Source organism: Pinus tabuliformis, chromosome 3_2 (genome assembly GCF_031772625.1).
Source record: "Pinus tabuliformis cultivar Carrire ecotype Pingquan chromosome 3_2, CPIR1, whole genome shotgun sequence".
NCBI lineage: Eukaryota > Viridiplantae > Streptophyta > Pinopsida > Pinales > Pinaceae > Pinus > Pinus tabuliformis.
The window spans coordinates 201339127-201366646 of record NC_142302.1 but is presented as its reverse complement, the minus strand read 5'-3'; the positions used below and the strand labels follow the sequence as shown (position 1 = coordinate 201366646).

The 27520-nt window shown below is 38.5% G+C and overlaps 1 protein-coding gene across 2 annotated transcripts in view; it reads right to left on the bottom strand.

The window, feature by feature from the left end:
* The window catches only part of LOC149180461 (uncharacterized), a 355125-nt gene that overhangs the window by 237366 nt on the left and 90239 nt on the right, over positions 1-27520 (bottom strand). For both annotated transcript variants that reach the window (XM_089416133.1, XM_089416134.1), the window contains one exon: positions 18476-18618. In XM_089416133.1, the coding sequence (XP_089272259.1) occupies positions 18476-18618 (143 nt within the window). The remainder of the gene's footprint in view (positions 1-18475; positions 18619-27520) is intronic.

The window sequence follows — 27520 nt, the reverse complement described above, 5'->3', positions numbered from 1 at the left end:
CTTATCATGGACACTTCTGGGCATGGATTAGTGGGGGGATTCAGCGGAAAGAATGGAGTGGTTTATACTCTTGTCCCCTTGTCCAACATGGTGGTTAACATTGTATCTTAGTTCTGTGGGATCTCCTCTATTGGCTACTAGCTTTAGGAGTGGCACTACATGGGAAACCTCGACTTTGGTTGCGCGGTCCCACTTCCCGGCATCACACACATCACTCCCTCTCTGCTCATTATAACCCCTTTTCACATATTTCCCATCTGGGTCCGCATTTTTCCATTGGGTTCACAAGAAGTTAGCCTCCCCATCCCCTTGTCCATACTTTGGGTCGGGCCTAGAACAATGCCCAGAAGGTTGATGCAGCTAAAAAGAAAGTTAAAAGCATAATTTGGCCACTTACAACAGGAAATGTACCATAAATGCAAAAGATGGTCGGGACATAAAAATTTGGCACGCGGGCAAAAGCCAAAAATGAGCTCTACCCATTATCATCGCCATCACCCTGGTTTCTAGGGCCCCTTATGTAAGCCCCCTTCATCATTAAGGAACCCATGATTGTCCCAACCCCTCGTGAGCGATGAACTTCCCTACCCTAAGGGAGTATCCATTGCTATATCATTCACATCATACTCTCATTCCCTAGAGCCACGAGCGGTTATAAAGAGGAAAATCAATAAAAGGCAAAAGGCATATGAAGAGGGGTGGAAAAACAAAGGTCGAGGTAACTCATGTACCACGATTACTCCCTCCTACATCTCTACACCCAAGTGTGGGCTTCCCTCATTATAACTACCCTTGTACCATGGCATGTGGCTTGGAGCCTTCCCATGATACCCCTCTGTTCCACCATTATTTCACATGACACCTACCATTTGATGAATGTACCATGGACCTGTCCCTCCCTTAGAGGCTGAAACCACCTAATAGGATCCTTGATTAACCTCCTCCTTGACCTTAGAGACACTTGTACATTCTAAAGCTCATTATGGAAGGGCATGCCACTATGAAGTGCCCACTTGGTTCCATGACTTGTAAGCTCATTTTCTCAATTGCACTAATGAATTGTTGTACTAGAAGGCAAGGGGACACAATGGATCTTACACAAGATTGCAGGTGGATCTTCATCTTGGGGTTTGGTCTCCCTATACGGGATCCAAGCCCTCCAAATGGTCTTAATGACATTTGTAGGGTGAGCGTTGAGATTCTTAGGCCTCCACTAGAGCAAAGTGCAGATAGCCACGCCACACGATCCTCAGCACCACTCATTTCTTACTCATGTCCCACTTATTCGATGACGATGATGCACCTAGACCACCTTGCCCAGTCGACTAGACACTTGCGCCACACACTTGGCAATTGATCCAGGGCTCAAATGGGGTTTTTTCTCACCTAGGGAGATAATGAAGGGCTTGCATCATTGTTCCCGCCTTTACAGATGGAGCACATGCTTGTTCGATTCAGATGGAGACCCATGAGGATATTCTTTGTGCCCCCGCAGCCACTTGGGAGCACCACAGGTCATTTGCTTGGAGATCAAGGGACCACCCCCTTCATCATTGTTATTGGAGCCCTCCTATTCATTATCATTTGGCCTTCCAACGACCCTTCTGGCTACTTTTCTATCATTTCGGCCCTTTTGAGAGGCTAATTATTCATGTTATGGAGCTATTTGGTGAGCTTGTCACTAAAAGTATTGTTATTTTGCACATTATTTTATTATAGGGGCATCATTAAGCTAAATTAGGCTATTTGAACCCCTTAGAGGATTGTATAAACATAAGAGAGGTATCCTCTCTCATTCATCATCACTTGGATTTGGGATATATCTTTCTAAAGATTTTGGACCTATAATTTGTGAAATGATTTAGATGATTAAATGCATTTTGTTGTGTGGAATATTTTCGTTATCTCTCTTGGAGATTTTATCTGGCAAGTTTATGGATGGATATACTCTATTTTCATGCGAATTTCATAATGTTTCATGTCTAATGTATGGAATGCTATGTCATGATTTTACTTGTGCCCTAAAAAATAATGTGAATTTATGAAACACTTGTAATCTTGGCACGTCGCATATGTTATTCATCTTGGCAAGAAGAACAAATTTTCCTAGTGATAGGTTGTGCGCCTTTTACCTTGAAATTCCATAAAATCTCGCATATCGAAGTATAAAAGTCTAAAGTTGTTGTGAAGTTGCATCCACAGAGAGCATAGTTGCTTCTTTAGGCCTCCTTGAAAAGCAAAGTTCCTAAATCTTGATCATTTCAACTCTAATCTTCCCAATAGCTAGGCACTGGTCCTAGATCCTTAGTGATCACATTAACTTAATGAAATATCATTCTTTCACCTCTTTTCTTCCTCTTTTCTTCATCCTCTAAGGATAAGGAGATTTTCTAGGGCTTGGTGTGAAATTTTAGGGAGTAGGAATTTTAGGATTTTGTCCGAACAAGTTTCTTCATTTATGTCTCCTCTAGGTATCCTCCAATTTTGAATGAATTTTGATGGTGGAATTTCAAATAAAATTGATGCCCTAGCTATCACACCAAGAGAGAACCCTTGAAGTTGCTTTGACTTGGGGATTTCTTGAATGTTTGCACTTCATAGTTCATCATTCAAAACCTTTTCTCTTAACTATACGTGATCATCGGATGATCCTTTACCACGATATATCTCTCAACCCTCGGTCTCTTATAGTATTTCTCTCAAGGGGTTTTTCGTGGAAAGTCACCCTAGCTTCTCAAGCTCACACTTTAATTGAATCTTTCCATTGAATGAGCCATCCTTCCCTAACTTTGAACCCTAGTATAAACACATCAATCATAAGTGAGGGATTTTGGAGGTTTTCATCTTAGGCATTCATCATTATTGAATATTCCTAAGCCCGAGGTCATCCTTCATAGGTCTTTCTTGGGGAGCCTTTCAGTTTTTCTTTAAGCATTTAAACCATTAATTGAGCCTCTCCTTTGAATGGGCCTTGGCAATCACATTATACCTTGTCATTGATCCTATCATTCAAGTGATTTCCTCCATACCAGGACTCCTCCCATCGATGAAAGTCCATAAAGAGCAGGGGATATCGACTGAGGTGACAGTGGGTCCTTGTCCCGTTGTTGCCATTTGGTCTAGCAGTTGCCCGTTAGGTACTCCTCCTAGGGCCCTTGTTATAGATTGAGCAGTAACTGGTCTTTAACAAATCCTCTTCACACACATTATTAGAATTTGAGGGTCATTTTGTTCATCATTTTCTCTTATTGAGACTCACTACATTCCTATGGTGGGTCATTTGGCCAATGCCAACAAAGACGAGAATGACATTGGCAATGATTTGGAGTTAGGCCCTAAGCTTCCTCTGTCCTCATTCAAAACACTAGAGTGCAACATGAGGCCAAATCAGCTTCATCTCTAGTAGTTCTATTTGGGGGGGATGTTCTTTTTATACCAATGGATAGAAGGCCATCTCTTAAAGTTAATACTATTCCAAGTTCCCTCTGCTTAGTCTAGGGGTTGATTCATTGGTCACTTCATGTATGGATCTAACTTTCTAAAGATCCATAATCAAATTATAACACAATACGAAAAATAACTTACCTAATGAACACCCAGATCAAGTTACTTGCATGAAGGTTGGCGTAGATATGACACACTCCAAATTCTTTCATGTTGACTGCAACCAATATGTGGGGACAACTCTCCACCCAACCGTAGACCTTGTTACTCTAGTTCTCTCAAAAGTAGATCACCCCTAATCCCTTAAACCCACTACTATGCTAGCTCTTCTTATCCTTATTATCAATAGCCCCCCAAGCCAAAGAGATGATCTTTTCTCCTCCTCCTCCCTTATATAGAATCCATCTGTGATAAACAACCAGATACCTAAGACCCATTTGTCATTTGTAATTGTTTCTTTATCTTGACATTTTCTTTTCCCATATCTTAATTTTAGTGTTTTTTCCCTTTTTATCAAATAAGTAGTTTTCATTTATTTATTATTTTTATTATTTATTTAATAATATGGAGCATCACATACTACCTCCTTGAAGGTACTTCATCTTGAAATTAACTTTAATGATGCAACTTATATTTATTTATTTATCTATTTTTATGATATCTTCTACATGGCACCCTCTGTTGTTAGTAGTATAAGGGCCACCCAGGTTACAACGTCAAACATCAAAAGTTACATCACAACACCAGGGAAGCATGAATACTCTTAAGCTTTTCTTCCCTGACATTTGTAGTGTTCTTAGGGAATTTTTGCCCTTGGGGATGCAAGATCACAAGATAGTTTTTGTTGATTTTAACAATATTCCAAACAAAGATGATATACAATATACAACAATTTAGCCAAGTGGTAGGTCTCACAATACAACAGTAGTTCAGATTACTTCAATTTTAACAGCTACGCTTAGGACTAGTACACTAGTACTCCAAGTTGCTTAGCATTCGTAACAATGATAGCATAGTATTGAAGGCATAAGTATAATATTCTACCAAGAGTTCATACAAAGGAACCAATTTGCAAATTCAATATATCTTGTAGCTTGAATTCTTTATCTAATACTATTGTTTCAAACAAACTCTATTTCCCTATACTACTGAACTGACCTGTTGGTCAATTATGATCTTATGGAATTTTTTGTTGCTACCTTGTTGCCTACTACAACTTATTTCGATATCACTTAGGACCAAGAGACGCACCTGCTAATATTATTGTGCAACCAAAGGTATCTTGTGGCCACTATAAAACCTTTGAGATACAACACAATCAAATACATTTGCAGGTGAATTGCTTCTTCAGGAAGGGTTAATCTACCTAGCTGGTTAGGTTGTCATAGAGATGTGCTCCTAATTGGGCCATTGTTATAATAGGGCTCCACTGACTAGGTGCGGATGGGCATAGGCAGAAAAAGACAAGAGCGACAACCATCAATTCAAGCAGAGCATCTAGGTTGTGATTGTATAGTGTATGAATCCATATGTAAGCTACCCAAACAGACATAAAAGGTATGCAGTGGAGGGTACAAGAGCCACAGCCATAGAAAAAAATCACACATACAGGTTGTATATACGGCAGTGCAGCCACTAGAGTTTACCCACTTGAGTCGAAAAGATAGCCGCCAAGCTAAGGAAAGTGACATGATATGAAATTATATAGCAGAGGTGATGCGGCACAAAGCAGAACGCAATTGTACAAGAGTATGGAAGCTATACAACCACATGAAGGTCATATAGGTCGACAAAGCAATAGGGAGGGGTTACAATAGCAAGAAAAGAAGCAGTGTTAACAGATTGCATCCAGTCAAAGAGAGACCATACTAGTCCAAAAATAATATTTTGTGGGTGTTCTAAAGGACCGAAACACAAATCCATGAGGAGATCTTAGCAGATCTATAAATCAATATCATTTTTATTCTTGTGGGTGCTAGAAAGAGTTAGCACAAGGCGGAAAATGTATCAAATCTAGAGATGGCAGCAACCAATTTGAGATTTGACAATAGGTTGGATGGAACGTCTAATTTCCTTCCGTAGGCAAGGGTTACCTTGTTGCTGAAAGAAAATGACCTTTGGGAGATTGTTGATAAGGAGATTCAATCACCAACAGATCCAATGCTATTCGCAGCCCATGAAAAGGACATTAATTCTCAGTGGGTCATCATGGATGCTATGAAGGATCACCTAATTCCTCACTTGGCAGAGAAGAAGACAGTCAGGGAGAGGTTCAAGGCTCTAGTTGACCTATTCCAAAGTGACAACATGAACAAGAAGATGATCTTTAGAAACAAGCTCAGAACCATCCATATGTCAAGGTCTGATAATGTTACCAATTACTTCATGAGGATCACCTAGACACAAGATCAACATGTAGCATTTAGGAAAAAAGTGGAGGGCATAGAGCTCATAAATGTGGCTCTGAATAGTTGTCCAAAACCATGAGAACCATTTGTCAAGGGAATCTACACTCTGGAGAAGCTGCCCGATTGTAAGAGGCTTTAGGATGACTAAATCCACGAAGTGTCTCGAGATATTTCTAAAGCCAACAAGTGGGGAGATGGATAGGAGAACCCAGCCCTGGTCAGTATGGCCAAGAAGGGCAAATGGAAGGGTTCCAAGAGTAACAGTGAGGGGGCAACCTCTCAGCCAAGGAAGAAGAAGGACTTGAGCAAGCTCAAGGGCTTCATTCGCCACAAGAATGGGTACTATGTCTCATAGTGTTCAGTGAAGAAGGGGAAGGCAAAGTCACAATAGAGAGCAACATCAGTAGAGGTACGACTTGAAGAGTTTGCAACATAGTTCGAGAAGGACTTCTCATTTGTCTCGTCTATCTAGCCACAGGCCAAGAGAAGAAACCAAAAGATGAAGACAAGGCTGCAAAATGGGAAAATAGACAAGATCAAGCACGTGGTTTGATAGGGATGTCTATTTCTCCTGATCTTAGATTCCATATTGCAGAACTTGAAACTCCTCATGAAGCATTGGAACAAATCACTAAAGTTTTTGGGATTAAAAATGAAATTAGAGCCCATCAACTTGAAAATGAGTTGCTTACATTGGATCCTAATAATTTTTCTTGCATTGAAGATTTCTTGTCCAAATTCAAGACCCTTAGATATCTCTTGGAAGGTGTTAAGGTTAAGAAAGAAGATAGTAACCTTATTTATTCCATCCTTACTAAGTTGGGACCAGCCTACTCTGTATTTGTTTCCACCTTCCATTCTACAAGGGAAGCTTTCATTTGTCAAGGAAAAGACTACAAGGCCCCTTCCTTTGACTCTTTTTGTGATTCTTTAATAAGAGAACAAGAAAAACTCTTACACCTTGGTCTTCTTAATCTTGGAAACTCTTCCAAGAAAGCGTTAGCCGCCCAGCAGCAACCAAATTCAAAGAATCCTAAGAAGTCATATCCTAAAAAGAATGGTCCTAAACCAAACAAGGGTCCTAAGCAAACTCAGCCTCAAAATGAAAGATCATTTCAGCAAAATGATAAGACCAATAAAAACAAATGGAAGAAGACTGATAGACATTGTAACTTTTGTAATCGAGATGGCCACTTAGAATCTAAATGCTTTAAGAAGATGGAAGCCTTGGAAGCCGCAATGAAGAAACATAACATCCATGTGGAGCATTCTTCAACTTCAACTTCAACTTCATCTTCAGGAATGGCACTTTCTGCATGTCGCTGTCAATCATCTCAGTCTGGTTATGCATTAAATGTATCTTCTTCTTCTCATTCTCATGAGTGGCTCATTGATTTTGGAGCCTCTTATCACATGGCCAAAAACCAAGCCATGTTTTCTTCTTTAAATGATTGTAACACCAAAAATATATATGTTGGTGATGATAGATCTCTTAATGTTGTAGGGACTGGAACTGTTCATCTAGACAATGGTCAGTTTAATGATGTATTATGTGTTCCAACCTTATCCTGCAACCTTCTATCTGTATATCAGATAACTCATTCAGGTGAAGGTAAAATTGTTGAATTTTCACCTCATGATGTTGTAATCAAGGATCTGAGAGATCCTAAACAGATTCTAGCTACTGGTATTGCTGATGATTCCACAAGGTTGTATAAGTTTCACAACTTTGGGTCATCAAATCTTCCCTCAGTATTTGTTGCTCATAATGATGAAGTGAGCAAACTTTGGCATGAGCGATTTGGTCACTTAAACTATCGCTCCCTTCAGCATCTATGTAAAGAAAATATGGTGACAGGTCTTCCTATGGTATCTTGCAGAGATGGTGTTTGTTCCGGATGTGTACTCCGAAAACATCATCGGGACAGTTTTGAAAAACGTGCCTCTTGGCACGCCTCAGCCCCTTTACAGCTTGTGCACAGTGATTTATGTGGTCCACTTCCTGTTGCTTCATTCTCTGGCTGCAAGTATTTCTTAACTTTCATTGATGATTTCTCCAGACGCACTTGGGTATACTTCTTAAAACTCAAGAGCGAAGTATTTAACACATTTTTGGCCTTCAAAGCCTTTGTTGAAAAACAATCTGGACATCAAATTCTTAAGCTAAGAACTGATAATGGTGGAGAATATGTTAAAAACACATTCATCAACTTTTGCACCGAAAATGGAATTCAAATGCAACATACTGTTCCATACACTCCACAACAAAATGGTGTAGCTGAAAGGAAAAATCGCACCTTAAAGGAAATGGCTAATTGTATGCTGCAATCTAAAGGACTCAGTCTTAGTTTTTGGGCCGAAGCAATTAATTGTGCAAATTATATAATCAATCGCACTCCTACTAAGGTTCTAAAGAATATCACTCCAGAAGAAGCTTGGAGTTCCATTAAACCAGATGTAAGTCACTTTCGTGTTTTTGGAAGTGAAGCATGGGCCCATATTCCAGATGAAAAGCATAAAGCTTTAGAACCTAAGAGTGAGAAATGTACTTTTGTTGGATATTCTGAAGATGTAAAAGGTTATAGACTTATTCCATTTAAGTCCAAAAATGTTATCATTAGAAGAGATGTAAAATTTGATGAAAATAAATCGGCCTGCGAGCCTAGTCCGGCGGATGTGCCACCTCTTCCTATCTCTTCTACTTTTGAAAACATTTCTTCTTCAGATGATGAAAGTGAGGATGACAATCCTCCCCCACCTTCTCAGGATCCTCAACTTCCAAGATGGGTCCGTGCTACTCGAGATGCAGCAGGTGATCTTGTCGGTGATCGTACAGATCAGCGACGTACACGTTCTCAGTTTGAAAGAGCCTCTTCTTTACTGGCTCAAGCTCCAGTAAATCATGATCCTGACACTTTTGCAGAAGCTTCAGGCCATCCACATTGGGAAGCAGCTATGAATGAAGAATATCATTCATTGTTGGTAAATGATACATGGGATCTTGTTCCTCTACCAAAGGGACGCAAACTTGTTAGATGTAAATGGGTTTACAGAACCAAGTATGGACCAGATGGGAAAGTTGATAAACATAAAGCTCGTCTTGTTGCTAAGGGCTTTTCACAGGTTGAAGGCATTGACTACACTGAAACCTTCTCCCCTGTTGCCAAAATGAACTCTATCCGCCTTGTTCTTTCCCTTGCTGCCTCTTTAAAATGGGAAGTCCATCAGATGGATGTTAAATTTGCCTTCTTGCATGGGGACATGCATGAAGAAATCTATATGGAACAACCCATTGGCTTCATCCAAACAGACTCCAGCCTTGTATGTCGACTTAAGAAATCTCTTTATGGTCTTAAGCAAGCTCCTCGGGCTTGGTATGCCAAAATGGATAGCTTTCTTTTAGAATCTGGCTTTTCTAGGTGTTATTCTGACAATACTGTCTACACCAAGAAAGTGGGAAACTCTCTTATCATCCTTGTTCTTTATGTTGATGATCTTATTCTTACTGGTAGTGATCCCAACCTTATAAACCATGTGAAGTCCAGCCTTAAAAAGAAATTTGAAATGACAGACTTAGGACACTTACACTATTTTCTCGGTCTTCAAGTCTTGCAATCCAAGGAGGGTATTTCCCTTTCCCAGTCCAAGTATGCTTGTGATATTCTTCGTCATTTTCACATGGAAGACTGTAAGCCAGCCCCTTCTCCCTTTCAGTCTGGAGTCAAACTTTCAGTCTCTTGTACTTCTCCTGAAGTTGATGCTACCTTATACCGTCAACTTGTAGGAAAACTCTTGTATTTAACCCATACTTGTCCTGACCTTTCCTTTGTTGTTGGCCTTGTTGCTCGTTTTATGCAAAACCCCCGTGAAAGTCATTGGAAAGCAGCCAAAAGAATACTTCGTTATGTTCGAGGTACAGTACAGTTTGGGATTCATTACAGTGCCAAAGCAGCTCCTCTATTAGTTGGTTTCACTGATTCTGATTGGGCTGGTGACCCTGATGATCGGAAGTCTACTGCCGATTATGTCTTCACTCTTGGTTCAGGACCTATTACATGGGCTTGTAAGAAACAGGCTGCCATTTCTCTTTCGTCAGCAGAAGCAGAGTATCGTGGTGCCGTGGAAGCTAGTAAGGAAGCCTTGTGGCTTCGTCAGATCCTATCAGAGTTTGGCTTTGAGCAGCAGCATCCAACCACACTTTGGTGTGATAATCAAAGTGCCATTCAGCTATGCAAAGATCCAGTCCAGCATCAACGCAGCAAACACATTGAACTACACATGCACTTCATCAGAAAGCTCATTCATGACCATGTTCTTGAAGTGCAATATTGTTCAACAGATGATCAGGTTGCAGACATCTTCACAAAGGCTCTCACAGAGGCGAAGTTCACTAAACTTCGATATATGCTTGGAGTTCAGGAAGTTGTCACTAAGGGGGGATAGGCTCTAGTGCCTCCTTCCTTCTCCTATTGTGTCATATTTGTAAATCCTTCAATCCTATCCCAAGTTGTTCTTAAGGGGGGATGTTAGGATATTCCGACACATAAGAAATAGTTAAGTTCAACTTGGTCTAGTATAGAGTTAGGTATAGAGTTAGGTAAAGTGTGTTTCTTTACCGTTGTACATTTTGTAACTTACAATCCGACGGTCACGATATGTAGTGATCCGACGGTTCACTCTCTCCTCGGTATTACCGACACTTGATCCGCGGCTTGACACCCGATTGGTCCATGAGTTCTATTTAAAGCGCATGGAGGGTCATTGTTCGGGTAATCCGTGCATGAGAGAAGCTTATGTAAATTTTCATTCTTTGATTAATAAATTGCTTGTAGTAGCCACGTTGGCGCAGGCCGTGGACTGTTTCCCTCTTTGAGGGTTTTAACCACGTCAAAAATACTGGTGTATTGATCTGTGATCTGGTTGTGAGCGGTGTCCTTTTGGTGTTCTTTCTGAGGAACTTACCCTGTAAATTCCTACACTTAGTACTTGGACAGAGGCATCACACCATATGACAGAGGCATGGGATTTGTTTAGAAATCTGACGAATAATGACCTAGATTAACATCTGAAGCTGGCAATTATGCCAGGTATGTAGTGAAGGGTGTTGGAACCACTAAGTTCTAGCTCAAGTTAGGAGGGACGTCAGAAGCCAAAGACGTGTTGTTTGTACCAGGACTAAAGATGAACTTGTTCTCAGCATTAGTGATCAAGGACTGAAGATATAAGATTATGTTCAGGGATAGGAAAGTGCCCATTCGTCCAGAGGAGTCTAACCCATACACAATATTGGACATCGGGGTTAGAGAGGGAAATTTACACAGGTTGATAGGCAAACTTGTTTAGGAATTAGTATATGATAGTGACAACTTGTGCAAGTTGTGGCACAGAAAGATGGGACACTTTCCCTACAGGACATTGCTAATCCCGAGAGAGATTCGTCACTGGTCTCTCAAAGTTTAACAATGAGGAGGGTGTGTGAAGAGGATGCACACTTGGTAAGAATGCCAAGGCTTCTTTTCCAAGCAGCGAGAATTGGTCCAAGGGAAATCTTGGATCTCATTCACTCATATGTATGTGGACCGATGTCAATGACATTAGAGTAGGGAGCACTGTACTATGTCACATTTGTTGATAACTATTTTAGGAAAACTATATCTTTTTCATGAAGACAAAGGATGAGGTCTTTAGTCACAGATTGAGAACCAAACAATCAAAAATATCAAGGTCTTAAGGTCATATAATGGGGGAGAGTACACCTCCTAGGACTTCAAATATTTTTGCAAGGAGGAAGGGATCAAGAGGGAGATGACAGTCTCGTACAACCCATAGCAGAATGGGGTTGCAGAGAGAAAGAATCAGACCATCATCACTTCTACCAAGGCTATGCTACATGGCCAGGAGTTGCCTATGTTTCTCTAGGCAGAGGCGTGTAACATTACAGTATATGTGCAGAACAGGAGTCCTCACAGGATAGTGGGGGACAAGACACTAGAGGAAGCATTCACTAGGGTGAAGATGGAGATATTACTCTTGAGGATCTTTGGTTGTCTAGCATACATCCATGTTCCTATGGAGAAAAGGAAAAAGTTGGAGATTTTAGGAAAAAAGGGTATATTTGTTGGACACAGCGAGACCTCAAAAGCTTATACGATCTTCATATTAGCACTGAGGAAGATAGTTGTTAGCAAACATGTTAAGTTAGAGGATAACTTGGCATCTAGGAAGTCTCATGAGTTGCCACCAACAATGAAAGAGGAAGAGGAGCAAGAAGCTTCGAAGGGAGAACAATGTTTTGAGACTTCCACTTTAGGGAGTCAACCTTCAAATGGGGAGGAAGAGTCATTAGCTTCTTCCAATTTTGTCAAGAGACCCAAGTGGTTTGAGCAGACACTAAGGAATGCTCAGAAGCATGTGGAGGCTACTAGGAGCACATTCAAGGAGAGCATGCCTATGAAGAAGTTTGAATACTACATGGCACTATTGAGTAGTCTCATTAAAGAGGTAGCAAACTAGGAGGTTTGGAGGAAAGCCATGGTGAAGCATGATGCATGGACATTGTGCCAAGATCAAAGGAGAAGTCAATTCCAAGTGGTTTTTCCAAAATTACCTTCCTTGCTAGGACGAAGTGTTGATGAGAGTAGCTAGGGCAGGTACTTCCTCATAGACCTAAGAGTCTAGGCATGTGGAACTTGCCTAATTTACACTTAAGCTAGCAATTACTTTAATTATTAAAGTAATTAACTTTCACAATATAAAGTGAGTTAATCTAATGAAATGCAAAAGTTATTTGCATTAGTGAACTAGATGAATCTCAACCATTGTTGTCAAGTGATGTTGAGATCTAATCTCAATTGCAATCACTTTGGAGATTAGGGTTGTGGATTTAGTCAATAACTCAAACTTATAAAAGGAAGGTTAGGCTAAGAGAGAAGACACATCTTTAAAGCACCAAACATAGTGGGGGTGAGACCTAAGTACCAAACGTAGTGGGAGTGAGATCTCAGTGATTGGGTGGAGGACTTTCATCCAAGTGTGCACAGTTCAAGGAAGAGTTCAAGGGGCGGAAAGGGAAGGATCTGGATCAACTAGTAAACCAAAGGATGGGTCAAGGGTTTGATCAACTAAATCATTTCCACGTACTAGTATTTTTTCGTCAGAGGGCCATTATCCTAGGAAGGGATCCCTTGTATATTATAGACTTTAAATTAATGAAACAATAGATTTTAAAGGGCAGAAATATTGTGTGCGTGTGATTGAGATTGGAGTTTTAATTTGCTTCCATTGTTATCTATATTTTACATGTCAAAATCTCAGTCTTGTTTTCCATTCAATAGATATACATAATAATCTATTAGGAAATAATTAACCAAGTTGTCGAGGGTAAGCAAAATTAACAAACTTGGAGCAATGCATCTACCAAACCAGTAGTTGTGTTGCATGTTGAAGGGATCACAATAGTAGAGTAACTTATCAAATAAATAGTGGACTACAAACCTAATAGATATACATAATAATCTACCAGGAAATAACTAACCAGGTCGACGGGGTTAAGGAAAATTAACAAACTTTGAGCAATGCATATACCAAACCAATAATTGAGTTGCATGCCAAAGGGATCACAATAGTAGAGTAGCTTATCAAACAAATAGTGGACTACAAACCTAATAGATATGCGTAATAATCTACCAAGAAATAACTAACCAGGTCGGCGAGGTTAAGGAAAATTGACAGACTTAGAGCAATCCATCTACAACAGTAGTAGAGTAGCTTATCAAACAAATAGTTGACTACAAACCTATTGATATTGCATAATATAGAGAGAAAGCAACTCAGTCATCCCAGTTTTGACCTCAAGAGTTAAGTAAAGTAACACTATCGATAATCAATTGAAAAAATATGATACTCTATTATGTTTCCCCTTCTTGTGCTTGATCACCAAGTAGGACTATTACAAATACGACATCCACTACATGTGGTGTGCATTCTACAACTTGTTGTGCATATGCATAAACTGAAATAATTTGTGCTCTAAATGAATGATGGTATCCTTTTGTAATATGCAATTCCAACATTGCTTTATTGCTTGAATAACGAGGTACAAATCTTTATCACAAGTGGAGTACCTTTGCATTGTGTCATTAAATGTCTCTAGAGTGGAATGTAACAAGATGTCTATGTTGAGTGAGCATTTTCACGAGCGCATAATTTGATGCATTGGACATTGCATTGTCAACCACCACTTTGACCCCATGATGTGTTCTACACACTACAATCTTGGTCCCCAAGGGGTGGTGCATGTGATTGAGGGCATGTTGAGGCATTCCACGTACAGACGCCTATCTCTACACGCTCAAATCATGCCTTATCCTACCTCACAATCGATAGATTTTTCAAATTAATGATCCATGATTCTCCAGTTGTCCTAGGTTTGTACAACATAGTAGCCAAAGTCTCAAGTTAGTTTCTACCATGGAAATATGAGCAAGGAAAAACCAAAGGCATCCCTATGGCTAAGCAAAATAGTGGCTAGCTTGTCAATGAACACTTCACAAATTACTCGTATCTCATGTTTCAAAAGGATGAGGAGTTATTTCCTCAACATGTTAGAAAATTAAATTGTTTTTTACAATGCCTTTGGCTTCTACATTCAATGGCCTGCAACCGAATACTATAAACATAGTCCATGCAATTTACTAGAGCGGCTAGAAAATTTAGGCTAGGTTTGGATCCAACCAAGGTAAATCTTCACGTTTTTGGGTATGCACTTTCGCTTTCCAACCTACTCTATGAAATTTTGACAACAACTAGTGTAAAGAGTAGAAAAAAAAATAGTGGACATTTGCCATAATCAATGAATATCAGTTGAAAACCATTTCTAAATCAACATCAAGGGACTCGTGGCCACATCTTTATACAACCTATCATGTTGCCCTCCTTCAAGAAATGCTTAAACAACTTATAAAGTGGTCCACTCCTTCCCATGTGTGAAGTCTGATGGAAGACAAGCTCCAAAGAATGGCCTAAAGTATCTATTGCTCCCCAAGAGATAAAGGTGAGTTGGGAATCACTAGCATCTATATCTAAGGTTAAGCTCTTTGTACTAAATGGTTCATCAAAGGGATAGAGAGTAAAGATGCTTAAAAGATACCTCTGTGCAATTACATGACTACAACAACACCATATGGTGAAACATGTTGGAAAAGTCTCAACTTTTAGGACTCGATCTTGACACTAAAACTAATTATAACTCTGGATCATTTGTGACACAAAGCAATTTGAAAACCCGGGAAGATGTTAATTGTTAAGTCCCACTTGAGATGTCAAGGCGATCGGTTCACACTAGGGATCTCTTTTAATGATCACAACTTCAAATGTTCATCAATCATAATGAGAAATATTTAGCAGCTATCCTCTCATTTCTTCAAAATGGCATCAAGGAAATCAAGGAGACATACTCCTATCCACAAAGAGAATGGGTGCCTATGCATGAACATAAAGTCAAATTCAAGCAAAATATTGGGGACAAAATTAATCTAGAAAGAAATAAAAAGTTAATCTCATACTCATCTTTCAAATTTAGAATCAAGACCCCTACTAAATGGTAGAAGGATTGGAACTAGAATTATTCCAAGTATTTGTAGAAATATGAGCATGTTGATGCCTACCAATGCTTGCGGGCCGCTACATGGAAGAATGTTAGACTTGGTCTAAAAAATAAGCCCAAGTTTAAACCTGATATTACAATCTTCAAGTAAACTAAAAATCTCCCATGGAAGCCAAAAAACCTTGTTTGCAAGATCCTTAATTTATGATGCCTTCGAGTTAATCCAACGGTGTCCCTTTGTCTTCTAGATCCTTCTTGAGGCTTTTCTAGTGCCTTGAAAACAACCAATCATAGTTCTTAATACTGTAAAAAGATCCCACCCCTAGAACTAGTTTGTCTCTGTATGACCACTTCACCATTCCCCATTATCTTGAAAATTTTGCCTCTTGGGGGATGACTGACCTATGGACTACCAACTTTACCAAATGCCTAGCACTGAACTAAAAATTCTATTCTACCATTCAAAATGGTGGAATGACATATCTTCAGTAACTACTCAACCAATTTAGATTTCTTAGACTGTCATGACTGTGATCATAAACAATGTGTCCTTGCAAATATAATGTCCTACAAAGAAAGTGGTTATGGAACTAGACCATTTAAGGCAATTGTTGGTAAATTGGTTCAGCCGTCACCAGCGGTCCCCCTTGAGGCATCTTCTAGTCAGTCTAAATGGTGGTAGCGGGATCCCTCTTAGCAACACAAGAATCAAGTGAGCAACAAGAACTTTTGAGACATGCAGTGATACGGGCTCTTCCCACGTAATGACAAGTACCCAGCAATTTCATTGGGTATAAATGCCCAGTGTTTAAAGTATAGTTGGGTTCGACCATAAATGCACCAATTGACAAGTCCCCACATAATGAATAGGACCTTGTGCCTAAAAATGATGGTGATCAATGGGAGGCCTTGGGTGCGTAGTTCATGCAAGGAATTATAGCTAATTAGTTAATGTTGTTAGTAGTCTAGTGCTCATGGTGTACACATTATAAAAAGGGGTTGAAATTACTTTTATGTCTATGGTTTTGGACTATTTTCTGCTCCATTTTTTATCCCTTTTTTACAAGATTCTTCCTCTTATCACAATGGAGTAGGAATACACTTCCCCAATTTGGAAATCCCTTACAACATTCACAGATGATCCCTTTGGCTAAGAAGTAAGGGGTGAGGGTACCTATTCTGCCAAAATTGCACCAAGACCCAATTGAAATTTTATTATTTTCGTTATCTTGAAAACTGTAGTATAAGGTGTACATTTCCTTGGTTCTCTTCTTGGTGGCATGCCATTTACCACCCTTATTTTCAATATAGTTTTAATTTTGCACGTTCATTTAATAAAAAATTAAAGCATATTACCAAAAAATAAGAAGCAATATTTGTTGAAAATGTAACTAGTTTCGGCTTTCATAATTGTTGTTGTACTCATTTCAATATGTATCTTATGTAACATACAAGAAAAGAAAAAGAAAATTTATTATTATTAAAGCATGGGTTTCATGCTCATTATTGATGGTCTTCTAAGTAAAAGCATGTTCTTCGTGCTTCTAAGGTTTGTTAGGCCTTAGGATTTATTGTCTTGAGTCAAAGGAATCATTATCATATTTATAAGACCCTTCCGAGCAAAAATATATTTGTAAAAAGAATTATTTTTTAGTCTAGAAAGCCTTGGAAGCTTCAAAGTACAAGTCGGCCTAAAGGAGGGAATTCGAACCCATGAGAAGGCTATAAAAGGAAGCAGTTAGACCTCATCTAGAGACACTGACTCCACAAGTTCCATATCACAAGAAGAAGTTCGATCTATAGCTAGGAAGAGCAGAAAGGAGAGTGAAGGCCAAGGAAGAGAAGGAAGGACAAAATTTTCTTGTTTTTGTGTTCTATCTCTCTCACACGTGCAAAGATCTAGGGTTTCTGGTGCTGCAGAAGGAGGCCGAAATTGCAGGTCCGAGTTGCAACAGGACGAAGTGTAGAATCTTGTCGCTGGAAGGAGGGAACCCTATATTGACCTTATCGACCTTGGGAGAGCTATCTTGCTCTAGGAAGGTCTAAGGAGGAGGCTGAATTAAGGTTTCCAGAGAAGCTGCAAGGACGAAGTTGTTGGACGAGTGGCAGTATTGAAGCTGGTAGGTCTAAGTTGCGGTTCGAAGTTCGTTGATGCAAAATCAGAGGACTTGTTAGAGGGTTGACTTGGTACTTGGAAGAGGACTTGGTCTAGGGTTTGGGTCTTTGTATCTCAATTGAAGCAAATTCTAAGAGAAGAGTTTTTGGGTTTTCCCCTTGGAAGAGTTTTGCCCTGGCTAGGAGCCTAATATCTATGTCCTCTATTGTTGCTATTGTTGTTCTTGATATTGTTTGATGAAAGATGTAACTAAAGAACATAAAGAAAATAAATAAGATTCACAAGCAAATATCAAGGTTAGGAAAATAAGATTGATAACTGCCATTATCCATTTTCCAACAATATTTACGGCTAGATTATCATAATTTAGGCAGCAACAAATGTAAAAAGTGCCAACCAATGTAAACAGTGCACGGGATAGAGATATGAGCTTAAATTTTAAACACAAGTACAACTTAATCATTGACAATGAAAATACAGCAGCAGAGATTGGTTAATCGGGAAATATGTACATATATGTTTATACATGTTAGGTTACTTTTTGTAAATTTTCCTTGTCAAAACCAAGAGTTAAATACTCTAAAAATTCATATTCCCATGCCCTAACAGAGTGATAACAACAAAATAATAAATCATTTCACCAATATGACTTCCTATAATCTTAATGTCATTTAACTTTGTTTCCTTTGATTTCCATGCCCTTTTTATGGACATAAAAGTAAACTATAAAATTGTAAGTCGATGGATTTACAAACTTTGACTAACATCCTGAAAAATCAGTGGATCGGATTTTTAATGCATTATAAAGATAAAAAGCTTGATGTATGAAATCTAAAAATCTGGTGCCACTCCTTTTAGGTGCATAAAGATTTTTCAGCATTGAATGCACAGAAAACATCATACCTGCACTCCTCTATTTAACATTCTGTGTTCCAAATTGTATATGACCTCATCAGGTTCAGCTGGCTTCTGATTAGTAATCCATACAACTTCCGTGCCAGCATTTCTCAATAGAAATGCCAGCTCCATTAACAGTAGTGGACCACCTGAAAATAGATAAAAAAGACATGTTTCAAAACTATTTTACCCAGAAAAGAAAGTATTACACTAGAGAGTCTCAAAAGCTAAAACATGCAGAATTATTTCATTAATATCACCCAGATCTATTCCCCAGATAAATCGTTTGCCATAAAATTATTAATTAAGGGATACATTTGATAGTAAATGCATTGACAGCTGAGCCTACAATACTATATCAAACTTCCATGCATGTATCTGCTTATGATGATAAGATGCGATTGTCTCTGTTAGTTTTTGCTTGCAAGTTGCAGGTCATTGTCCATGTTGAACGGATCTTGATAAAACAAGGAAACTCTGCTAAAGGGCAGAGGTGATGAGACCAATCCAAGAACAGGATTTTTTTTGTAAATTAAGTAGATTGAGTTTTTAACAGATTTTATGCGAAGAAATAGAAAGCATCTCTCATGCATAACATGTGGTAGATTGTTGAAAACGTAACTAGCTTCGGTCTTCATAATTGTTATTGTACTAATTTCAATATGTATCTTATGTAACAAACAAAAGAAGAAAAAGAAAAATTATTATTTTAAAGCATGGGTTTCATGCTCATTATTGATGGTCTTCTCGGTAAAAGCATGTTCTTCATGCTTCTAGGGCTTGTTAGGTCATAGGATTTATTGTCACAAGTCAAGAGTCAACATCATGATCATAAGACCCATCCGGGCAAGATGTAACTTGTAAGAGAATTTATTTTGAGTATATAATTTCCTAGAAACCCCCAAAGTATAAGTTGGCCCTGGCAGCTTCAAGTCGGCCTAAAGGAGGGAATTTGACTGCTTGGAAAGGCTATAAATAGAAGTTGTTTCAACCTCATTTGGCACTCACAAGTTCGATATCTCAAGAAAAGGTTTGATCTGCAACTGTGAAGCAAGAAGAAAAGAAGAGTGAAGGTCTAGAAGGCAAGAAGGAAAAAGATTTGTTTTTGGGGCTCTATCTCTCTCACACATGCAAAATCTAGGGTTTTTGCAGCTCCAAGAAAGTCAAAATTGCAGGTCTGAATTGCAAGAGAGCAAGATGCAGTATCAAGTTGCTAGAAGAGCAAATATTCTGTTTTGACCTCGTTGACCTTGGAAGGATCTGTCTTGCTCAAAGGAGAATCTCTTGAAGAACTGTCCTAGAGTTTTTGTAGTAGCTACAAAGCTGAAATTGTCGGTCGAAGCTAGGAGTCGAAGTTGTAGCTGGAAGCTGGCTGATGCAGGAATGAACCTTGTTGACTCTAAAGGCTTGACTTGGTACTTGGTCTAGGGTTTGGGTCTTTGTTGTATCATTTGAAGAATATTTTATAAGATGAGAAGGGATTTTATGGGTTTTTCCCAGTGTTCAATGGGGACGCATCCCCTCACCTAGGAAATGTGTCCTTGTGCTTCCTTGCGCTCTGGGGACGTGGGGATGTTTCCCCACGTCCCCAAAAGAGGAAACGTTAAGAAACTCGATGGGGGGACGTTTCCTCCCAAAAGAGGAAACGTTTCCTGCTTTTCCAAAAAAAATTGAGGTGAAATCATAAAAAAAGGTCAAAACTTCGACTTGCACCTCTTAATGGCCCCTTCAACACATGTGATGCTCGAGTAGATCTCATAGATCTAGGCCAAGATGACCCAATTGGGTGATGGAGGATGCATGGGGATGGCGCTCCAGAGCTCAAACATCTAACTATGTGTTTGTTGTCTCAGATTGCTAGTTCAGTTGTAGCAGAGAGGAATTGGTCCACATATAGCTTCATCCACTCTATCAAGAGGAACATGTAACCTCTAGAAGACCGAAGAAGTTAATTGTTGTGCACAATGCCCTATGTCTTGACCATAGGAAGACACCTGAGTATTTGAAGGGACCAACAACACGACGGGATGTTGATCCAGAGGATGATGCACAAGTAGATATGAAGAAGGGACTTGATGAGACATAGATGGGGTTGGTTGGTTTGCCACTTAGCATGTTTGAGAATGCAAGTGATTATGATTCAGATGGTGACAAGGTTGATCCTGATTTATTCATGCAGCAGTTGGATGCAGAGACTAGGGGGGCATTAACTTGAGCAATTATGCTCATTTGTCATTTGATATGTTCCTATGTTACCTGTTTTTCTGTTTCAGACTTCAATTATAGACTTTAGTTTGTTTTCAATCTTGATATATGATATATTAGACTTGACTCTATAAAAATTTGAATCTTGATGTATCAAACTTGACTTTTATTTGAATATTCAGTATTCACGGTTGGAACTTCAATATGGTTTAAAATTTTATTTTCAGTGTACAATGTTACAGTTACATGTATGATTATATCATGTTTTTCGTTTTAAATTTGTTTCAGTTATATGATTCATTGATTTATCCTTCATGATGTAAGTGTAATATAATGATAAAGACAGTAAAATTATAAAATTTCAATGATATTTTTATAATTTTTTAGTATTTTACTATTTTTGTTGGGGTCCCTTGTGTTAAAGACCCCGACGGCCCCCCGATTTCCTAAAAATTGGTGGGGAGATTTTGCATAGGCCGCTCCCACGTTCCCCCGCTCCCCCGTCTCCACATCCTGGAAACTTAGTGGAACTATGGTTTTTCCCGTTGGAGGGGATTTGCTCTGACTTGGAGCCTAATTTATGTGTCCATTGTCTGCTATGTTTTGATATTGATATTTGTTTGATAAAAAGATCTAATAAAGAAACACAAGGAGGTAATTAAAGTTCACAAGAAAGTATTGAAGAATAAGGAAAATCTTAATTGAGAGTTTCCACATTGCATTTTCCAGCATGGTATCAGAGCTAAGGTGTTCAAGAGAAGGCAACTAAAAGGATTATTTTGTGGACACAAGAAAGGTTTGCTAAGGGGAATCAATTGCAGAAGACTACATCAAACCCTCGTCAAAGAAAAGCCCAAAGAGGAAGATTACAAGAAGGTCGTTGATCTCTATTGGAAAGGAGATCTATTCAAAGGCTCATTGGAAGACATCTTAAGGAAGCATCAAAGGATCTTGGTATCATTCGTCACTCCTTGAAGTTGTTGTTGAAGACATCCTAGAAGATATATTTCTAGGACATCATTGAAATCTCTTTGAAGATCTTGAAAGCCTCGAGATAGTTGGAGACATCATCAGAGAACAGAAGATTCTTGATTGACAACTAAGTATCATATTGTTGCTTTATGTCTGAATCTAAGGGTCATATGGCTTCTTTCTGCAAGGAAATCCATAAGCTTGTTGGCTCAATAAATTTCCTACAATGGAAGAAAAGAATTGACCTAGCACTTATAGAACATGAAGTAATGGAATATGTCCTCGGTGAAGTCACTGAACCTAGCAAAGACAAGACTCAAGAGCTAGCAAAATACAAGAAAGGGACAGTAAGAGAACAAAGGATTATTGTTGAATCCATTAAGGATCTTCTAGTTCCCTTTGTTGCTAATTTGAAAACTTCTATGGCTATGTATGACAAGTTAGTAAACTTGTACTCATAAAGTACACCAGGTCAAAAGATGTCTTTGAGAAATAAACTATATAAAATGAAGAAATCGAAGGATGAAGATATGGCCTCCTTTACAATGAAGATCTCTCAAATAGAGATCAATTGCAGGGGCTTGAGGAGACAATTTCTCATTTTCAAATGACCATATGTGTACTAAATGCTTTGCCACCATAATGGAGCATTTTTGCAACAAGCATCTACTCTAAGAAAGACTCAACTCCTTTTGATGAGTTGTGGGCTCAATGCATCTTGGAGGAAACTAGGATCAAGACAAAGGATGATATTGAATCAAATGAATAGTTTCAATCCTTTATTGCAAGAACCAAGAAGCTGATGAAGGGAAAGTTTGGAAAGTCCAAGGAGAAGATTGATATGTCCAAGGTTCAATGTTTTGCATGCAATGAATTTGGACACATTAAGCACTGTCGAAACAAGTCAAACAACAAAAGAAAGAAAGAAGCGAATCTCACACAGCTAAAGAAATGGGAGAATCTGAGAAGAATCCGAAGAAAGAAGACATCAAAGATCTTTACCATTGAAGAAGGCATCCTCTCTGTCAGGTTCTTAGTAAAGTTGGTCTTTTCTTTATAATAGCATGCATTTTTGTTTGCTCTAGAAAGTTTTTTTTAAGTGTGGCATCATAGATAGAAGCATGTGATAATAACATATTTAGAGCCTACTTGATTGAATTGCTTTGTAGAATCATCTAGTCATTAAATTGGACCATTTTTCATATTATTATTCATCCAAGCATTCTCTAATATCATGTTAGAGGTAGTCATTTTGCTAAGGTGGATCATCATGATCCTGTAATAACCATCATTTTGGAAGGTTCTCGGAAGAAGCATTATGACAAGTTTATTATAACATATATTCCATATTGTATGAAAACTATACTCTTGAAGGATGAAGGAATGCAGTTGATCAAGTTAATTTTAGGGCATATAGCTAGATGATTGTATCAAAGCATGGGAATACATATTCGAAGTAACTTTAGGGTAGGAATCATATATACAGAATCATGTAAAATAAGTTGGTCATATATCATGCAAGGTGATTCTTTCATTTATGATGCCTAAAAAATGAATTTGACTTACTCTAGAATGAATAAAAGATGTATAGATTGGTGTTCAACATCTAGTATAGTCTTCGAAAGAATATTGTAACTTGGTAATCAAGTTTGATCCTTGGGCACTCTGATGCATGAAGGAAATTTCTTGTGAAGATGGAACATGAGGATGTTGATGGTTCAATGAGAAGGTCATCATGATGAGGTAAGTCTAATATGAATGCATGATGACAGGAGGCAAGTTCAACTATATGGATTGAATATATTTGGCAATTATGGAGTCAATATGTTTTCATCTTGGGATTGAAAGGTAGCAGTGCTAGAGGATAACCTGAAGGTCAAGATCATAAAATAACAAAGGATCACTTTCTTGAGGAAGTTATGATTAGCTGGAAGTTTGGTAAGACTTGATATAATTACTTCATAGATAATGACAAGATGAAAGTGATGTACAAGATTGACCCTATCAAAGGAAGTAGATGGCTCCATGATACCCAAGAAAGAAGAAAGCTTGATGTAATGAGATACGAAGGAAAGAGGGAGCCATGCAGCTATCTCCAAAGAGAACTAGTAGTTGATACTCTTGTGGAAACAAGCTAAAAATCTTGTGGTTATGACTTCTCATATTAAAAAGAAGTTAGGGATCTCCTCTATATTTGAGAGCGAGTAAAGCAGTCTCCTTGAACATGGGCAACAATCTATTTCCCAATCAAGAGGAAATAGGGATATCCTCTCTAGTTGAGAGGGAGTGGTGATGGACGTCACATGTGCATTCACTTCTTCAAGTGTCATGCACTTGACCAGGACTAACAACCATAAGTCTAAGTGAAGGCCTTGGAGAGAAAATGGTGGAGGATTGGATAAGTATCTATGGTTTCCTTGAGGATAGAGCATCCAAGAAAGGAAATGGATCGACACTCTTTAAGGATAAGACAGGTATCCAAGATAAGAGTGGTCGAAGAGGACAACTATTCTTTGAGGATTGGGAATCCAAGATAAGAATAATCCTAAAAGGACATACCTTGTGAACATCCGGATGGGGTATGTGCCTTGTAGAGGTAGTGCGGTATCACACATAAAACCTCCAAGCGTAATGTTCTTGAATGAAGACGAGCTTGCCTAGTTAGGCCTCAAAACAATGTTGGTTATAACATTGATGTTGACAATTGGTTTATCAATCCGACTCTTCTTATGAGAACTCTTCAGTTTGAGAATGATGTTGTATTGATTGTATAATTATGAATACCTCCCTAGTTAAGAGGGAGTGCTGGAAACGTAACTAATTTTGGACTTCATAGTTGTTATTGTACTCATTTCAATATGTATCTTACGTAACAAACAAAAGAAAAAAAAAAGGTTATTATTTTAAAGCATGGGTTTCATGCTCATTATTGATGGTCTTCTAGGTAAAAGCATGTTCTTCATGCTTCTAGGGTTTGTTAAGTTACAAGATTTATTTTCATGAATCAAGAGAGTCAACATCATGATTGTAAGACCCATCCGGGCAAGATGTAACTTGTAAAAGAATTTATTTTGAGTATAGAAAGTCCTGGAAACCTCTGAAGTACAAGTTGGCCCTAGCATCTTCAAGTCGGCCTAAAGGAGCGAATTCGACCCCTTGGAAAGGCTATAAATAGAAGTTGTTTCGACCTCTCACTCACAAGTTCGATCTCTCAACAAAAGGTTTGATCTACAACTGGGAACCAAGAAGAAAAGAAGAGTGAAGGTCTAGAAGGCAAGAAGGAAAAAGATTTGTTTTTGGGATCTATCTCTCTCACACGTGCAAAATCTAAGGTTTTTGCAACTCCAAGAAAGGTCGAAATTGCAGGTCTGACTTGCAGGAGAGCAAGTTGTAGTATCAAGTTGCTAGAAGATCAAATATTTTATTTTGACCTCGTTGACCTTGGAAGGATATGCCTTGCTCAAAGGAGGATCTCTTGAAGAACTATCCTAGGGTTTCTATAGCAACTACAGGTTTGAAGTTGCATGGTCAATACTAGGAGTTGAAGTTGTAGCTGGAAGCTACCTGATGCAGGATTGAGCCTTGTTGACTCTAAACGATTGACTTGGTCCTTGGTGGAGGACTTGGTCTAGGGTTTAGGTCTTTTGATTTGACGCAGATTTTGTAAGAAGGGAAGAGATTTTCTGGCTTTTTCTCCTTGGAGGGGATTTGCCCTGACTTGGAGCCTAATTTATGTGTCCATTGTTTGTTCTGTTTTGATCTTGATATTTGCTTGATGAAAAGATATAATAAAGAAACACAAGAAGGTAACTAAAGTTCAAACAGAAACCCTGGGAATAAGGAAAATCTAGATTGATAGCTGCCACATTGCGTTTTCCAACATAGAGGACTGTTGAATAAAAACATAGAACCAGCAATGTTTGTCCCAGGGAAAACATATACAACAAGTGAAATATGATATACCAAATAAAAAAGTCAACAATATCAAGCGCTGGAAATTCCTAGGAGCTAACTATTATTAACATTGGAATGGATCACTTGAAAACTTGTTTCTCATATGGATGAAACAAATTTTCATCCTGTATGAGAAACAACTCTAATGAGGGTGCGAGAGCTCTTTCAGAATAATATCTCTTGTTGTAAACTTGTATCCCATTTCCATTATTGAGATGTTAAACCTATTTAGCTAACATGCAGGCGAAGATTTCCCATCCATTATTTTAGATTAAATTCCTAAAAATGTTTAAGGGTACAGTGCTTGTTGTTGATATACTATCAACATCAAGACCTTTTACCCCCTAGGAGGTACCCTTGGAGGGTTTTTTCCCTGACTTGGAGCCTAATTTATGTGTCCATTGTTTGTTCTGTTTTGATCTTGATATTTGCTTGATGAAAAGATCTACTAAAGAAACACAAGAAGGTAATTAAAGTTCAAATAAAAACCCTAGGAATAAGGAAAATCTAGATTGATAGCTGCCACATTGCATTTTCCAACATAGAGGATTGTTGAATAAAAACATAGAACCAACAATGTTTATCCCAGAGAAAAACATATGCAACAAGTGAAAGATGATATACCAAAGAAAAAGGTCAACAATATCAAGCGTTGGAATCCTGGGAGCTAACTATTATTAATATTGGAATGGATCACTTGAAAACTTATTTCTCATATGGATGAAACAAATTTTCACCTGTATGAGAAACTATTGGAAATAATACTGAGGGAGTGAATCAGTATTATTAGATCAATAATTTTTCATTTCCCAAACAGATTTATATACGCTACTTCTGTAAAGTGAACTAGCGTGTACACGCTACTGTGATTAGAGAAACCAGACTAGCGTATACCCAGAGAACTTGTGATTTAGTTAATTTATCATGTCTTGATCTATAAACAGTGCATCAGTAACTTATTAAATAGTGCAGTAAAAACAGAATAAACCATCACACATAAGCAACACACATGAACACCAAGATTTAAGGTGGAAATCCGATGTGGGTTAAAAACACCTGCTACTGTCGTCTCTGACTTCTTTTGATAATAAGAACATATGTTTACAATCTTGTACTAGTGCAGATTCGTACCAGTACGCAGGCACCCACCTACAGAAGGCTACAACTTTCTCTCGTTTTCCAGCTTCTGCTGGAAGGGAGCTACAACCCCCTAGCTCTTGTACCAGCTAATGTGTTTACTAGTACACAGGCATCGGCCTACAGAAGGCTACGACCTTCTCTCTTCCTCCAGGGACCACGTTTCATAAATTTTTAGACTGGATGCTCCTAGTACACAACTATACACATGAAAGCCTTGTTTCATCAAATTTTCATACTAGACCCAACAGAACTTTCAAACTGCATCAACCAATAATCAGTTAATTTGATCAATCAAATCACTGTCACCAGAACACTGTGTTGAACCCAAAAACCTACATCATCATTTAGAACCAACTACAACCTCAAAAATCATGCATCAGAATGTGTACGCTACTTTACTGAACCCAACCTGCATGTATATGCTACTTCCTTCAATAAAACCTGCGTATACCTTCAAAACTACTGAAACCTAAAACTTTTGAATCAAGTCTGTACCAACCAGCAATATACTGAACATCTATTGTCAATTTACAGAGCTTCACACAAGCAGTAGCAGAGATCACCCTACTTATACAATCAATCAATCAGATATCAAACTCCTTATGCATTCAATTTTACTTTCAAATCTAAGAAGACTTCATTGACAGACAGCAGTAAAACAACAGAATTGATCCGATAGATCAGTCAGACTTGAAGACAAGGCTTTTCTTTTGTATACGCTACTTGGAAGAGTATAACCTGCGTGTACACGTGCTTTTACCGAGACAAACCAGCGTATAG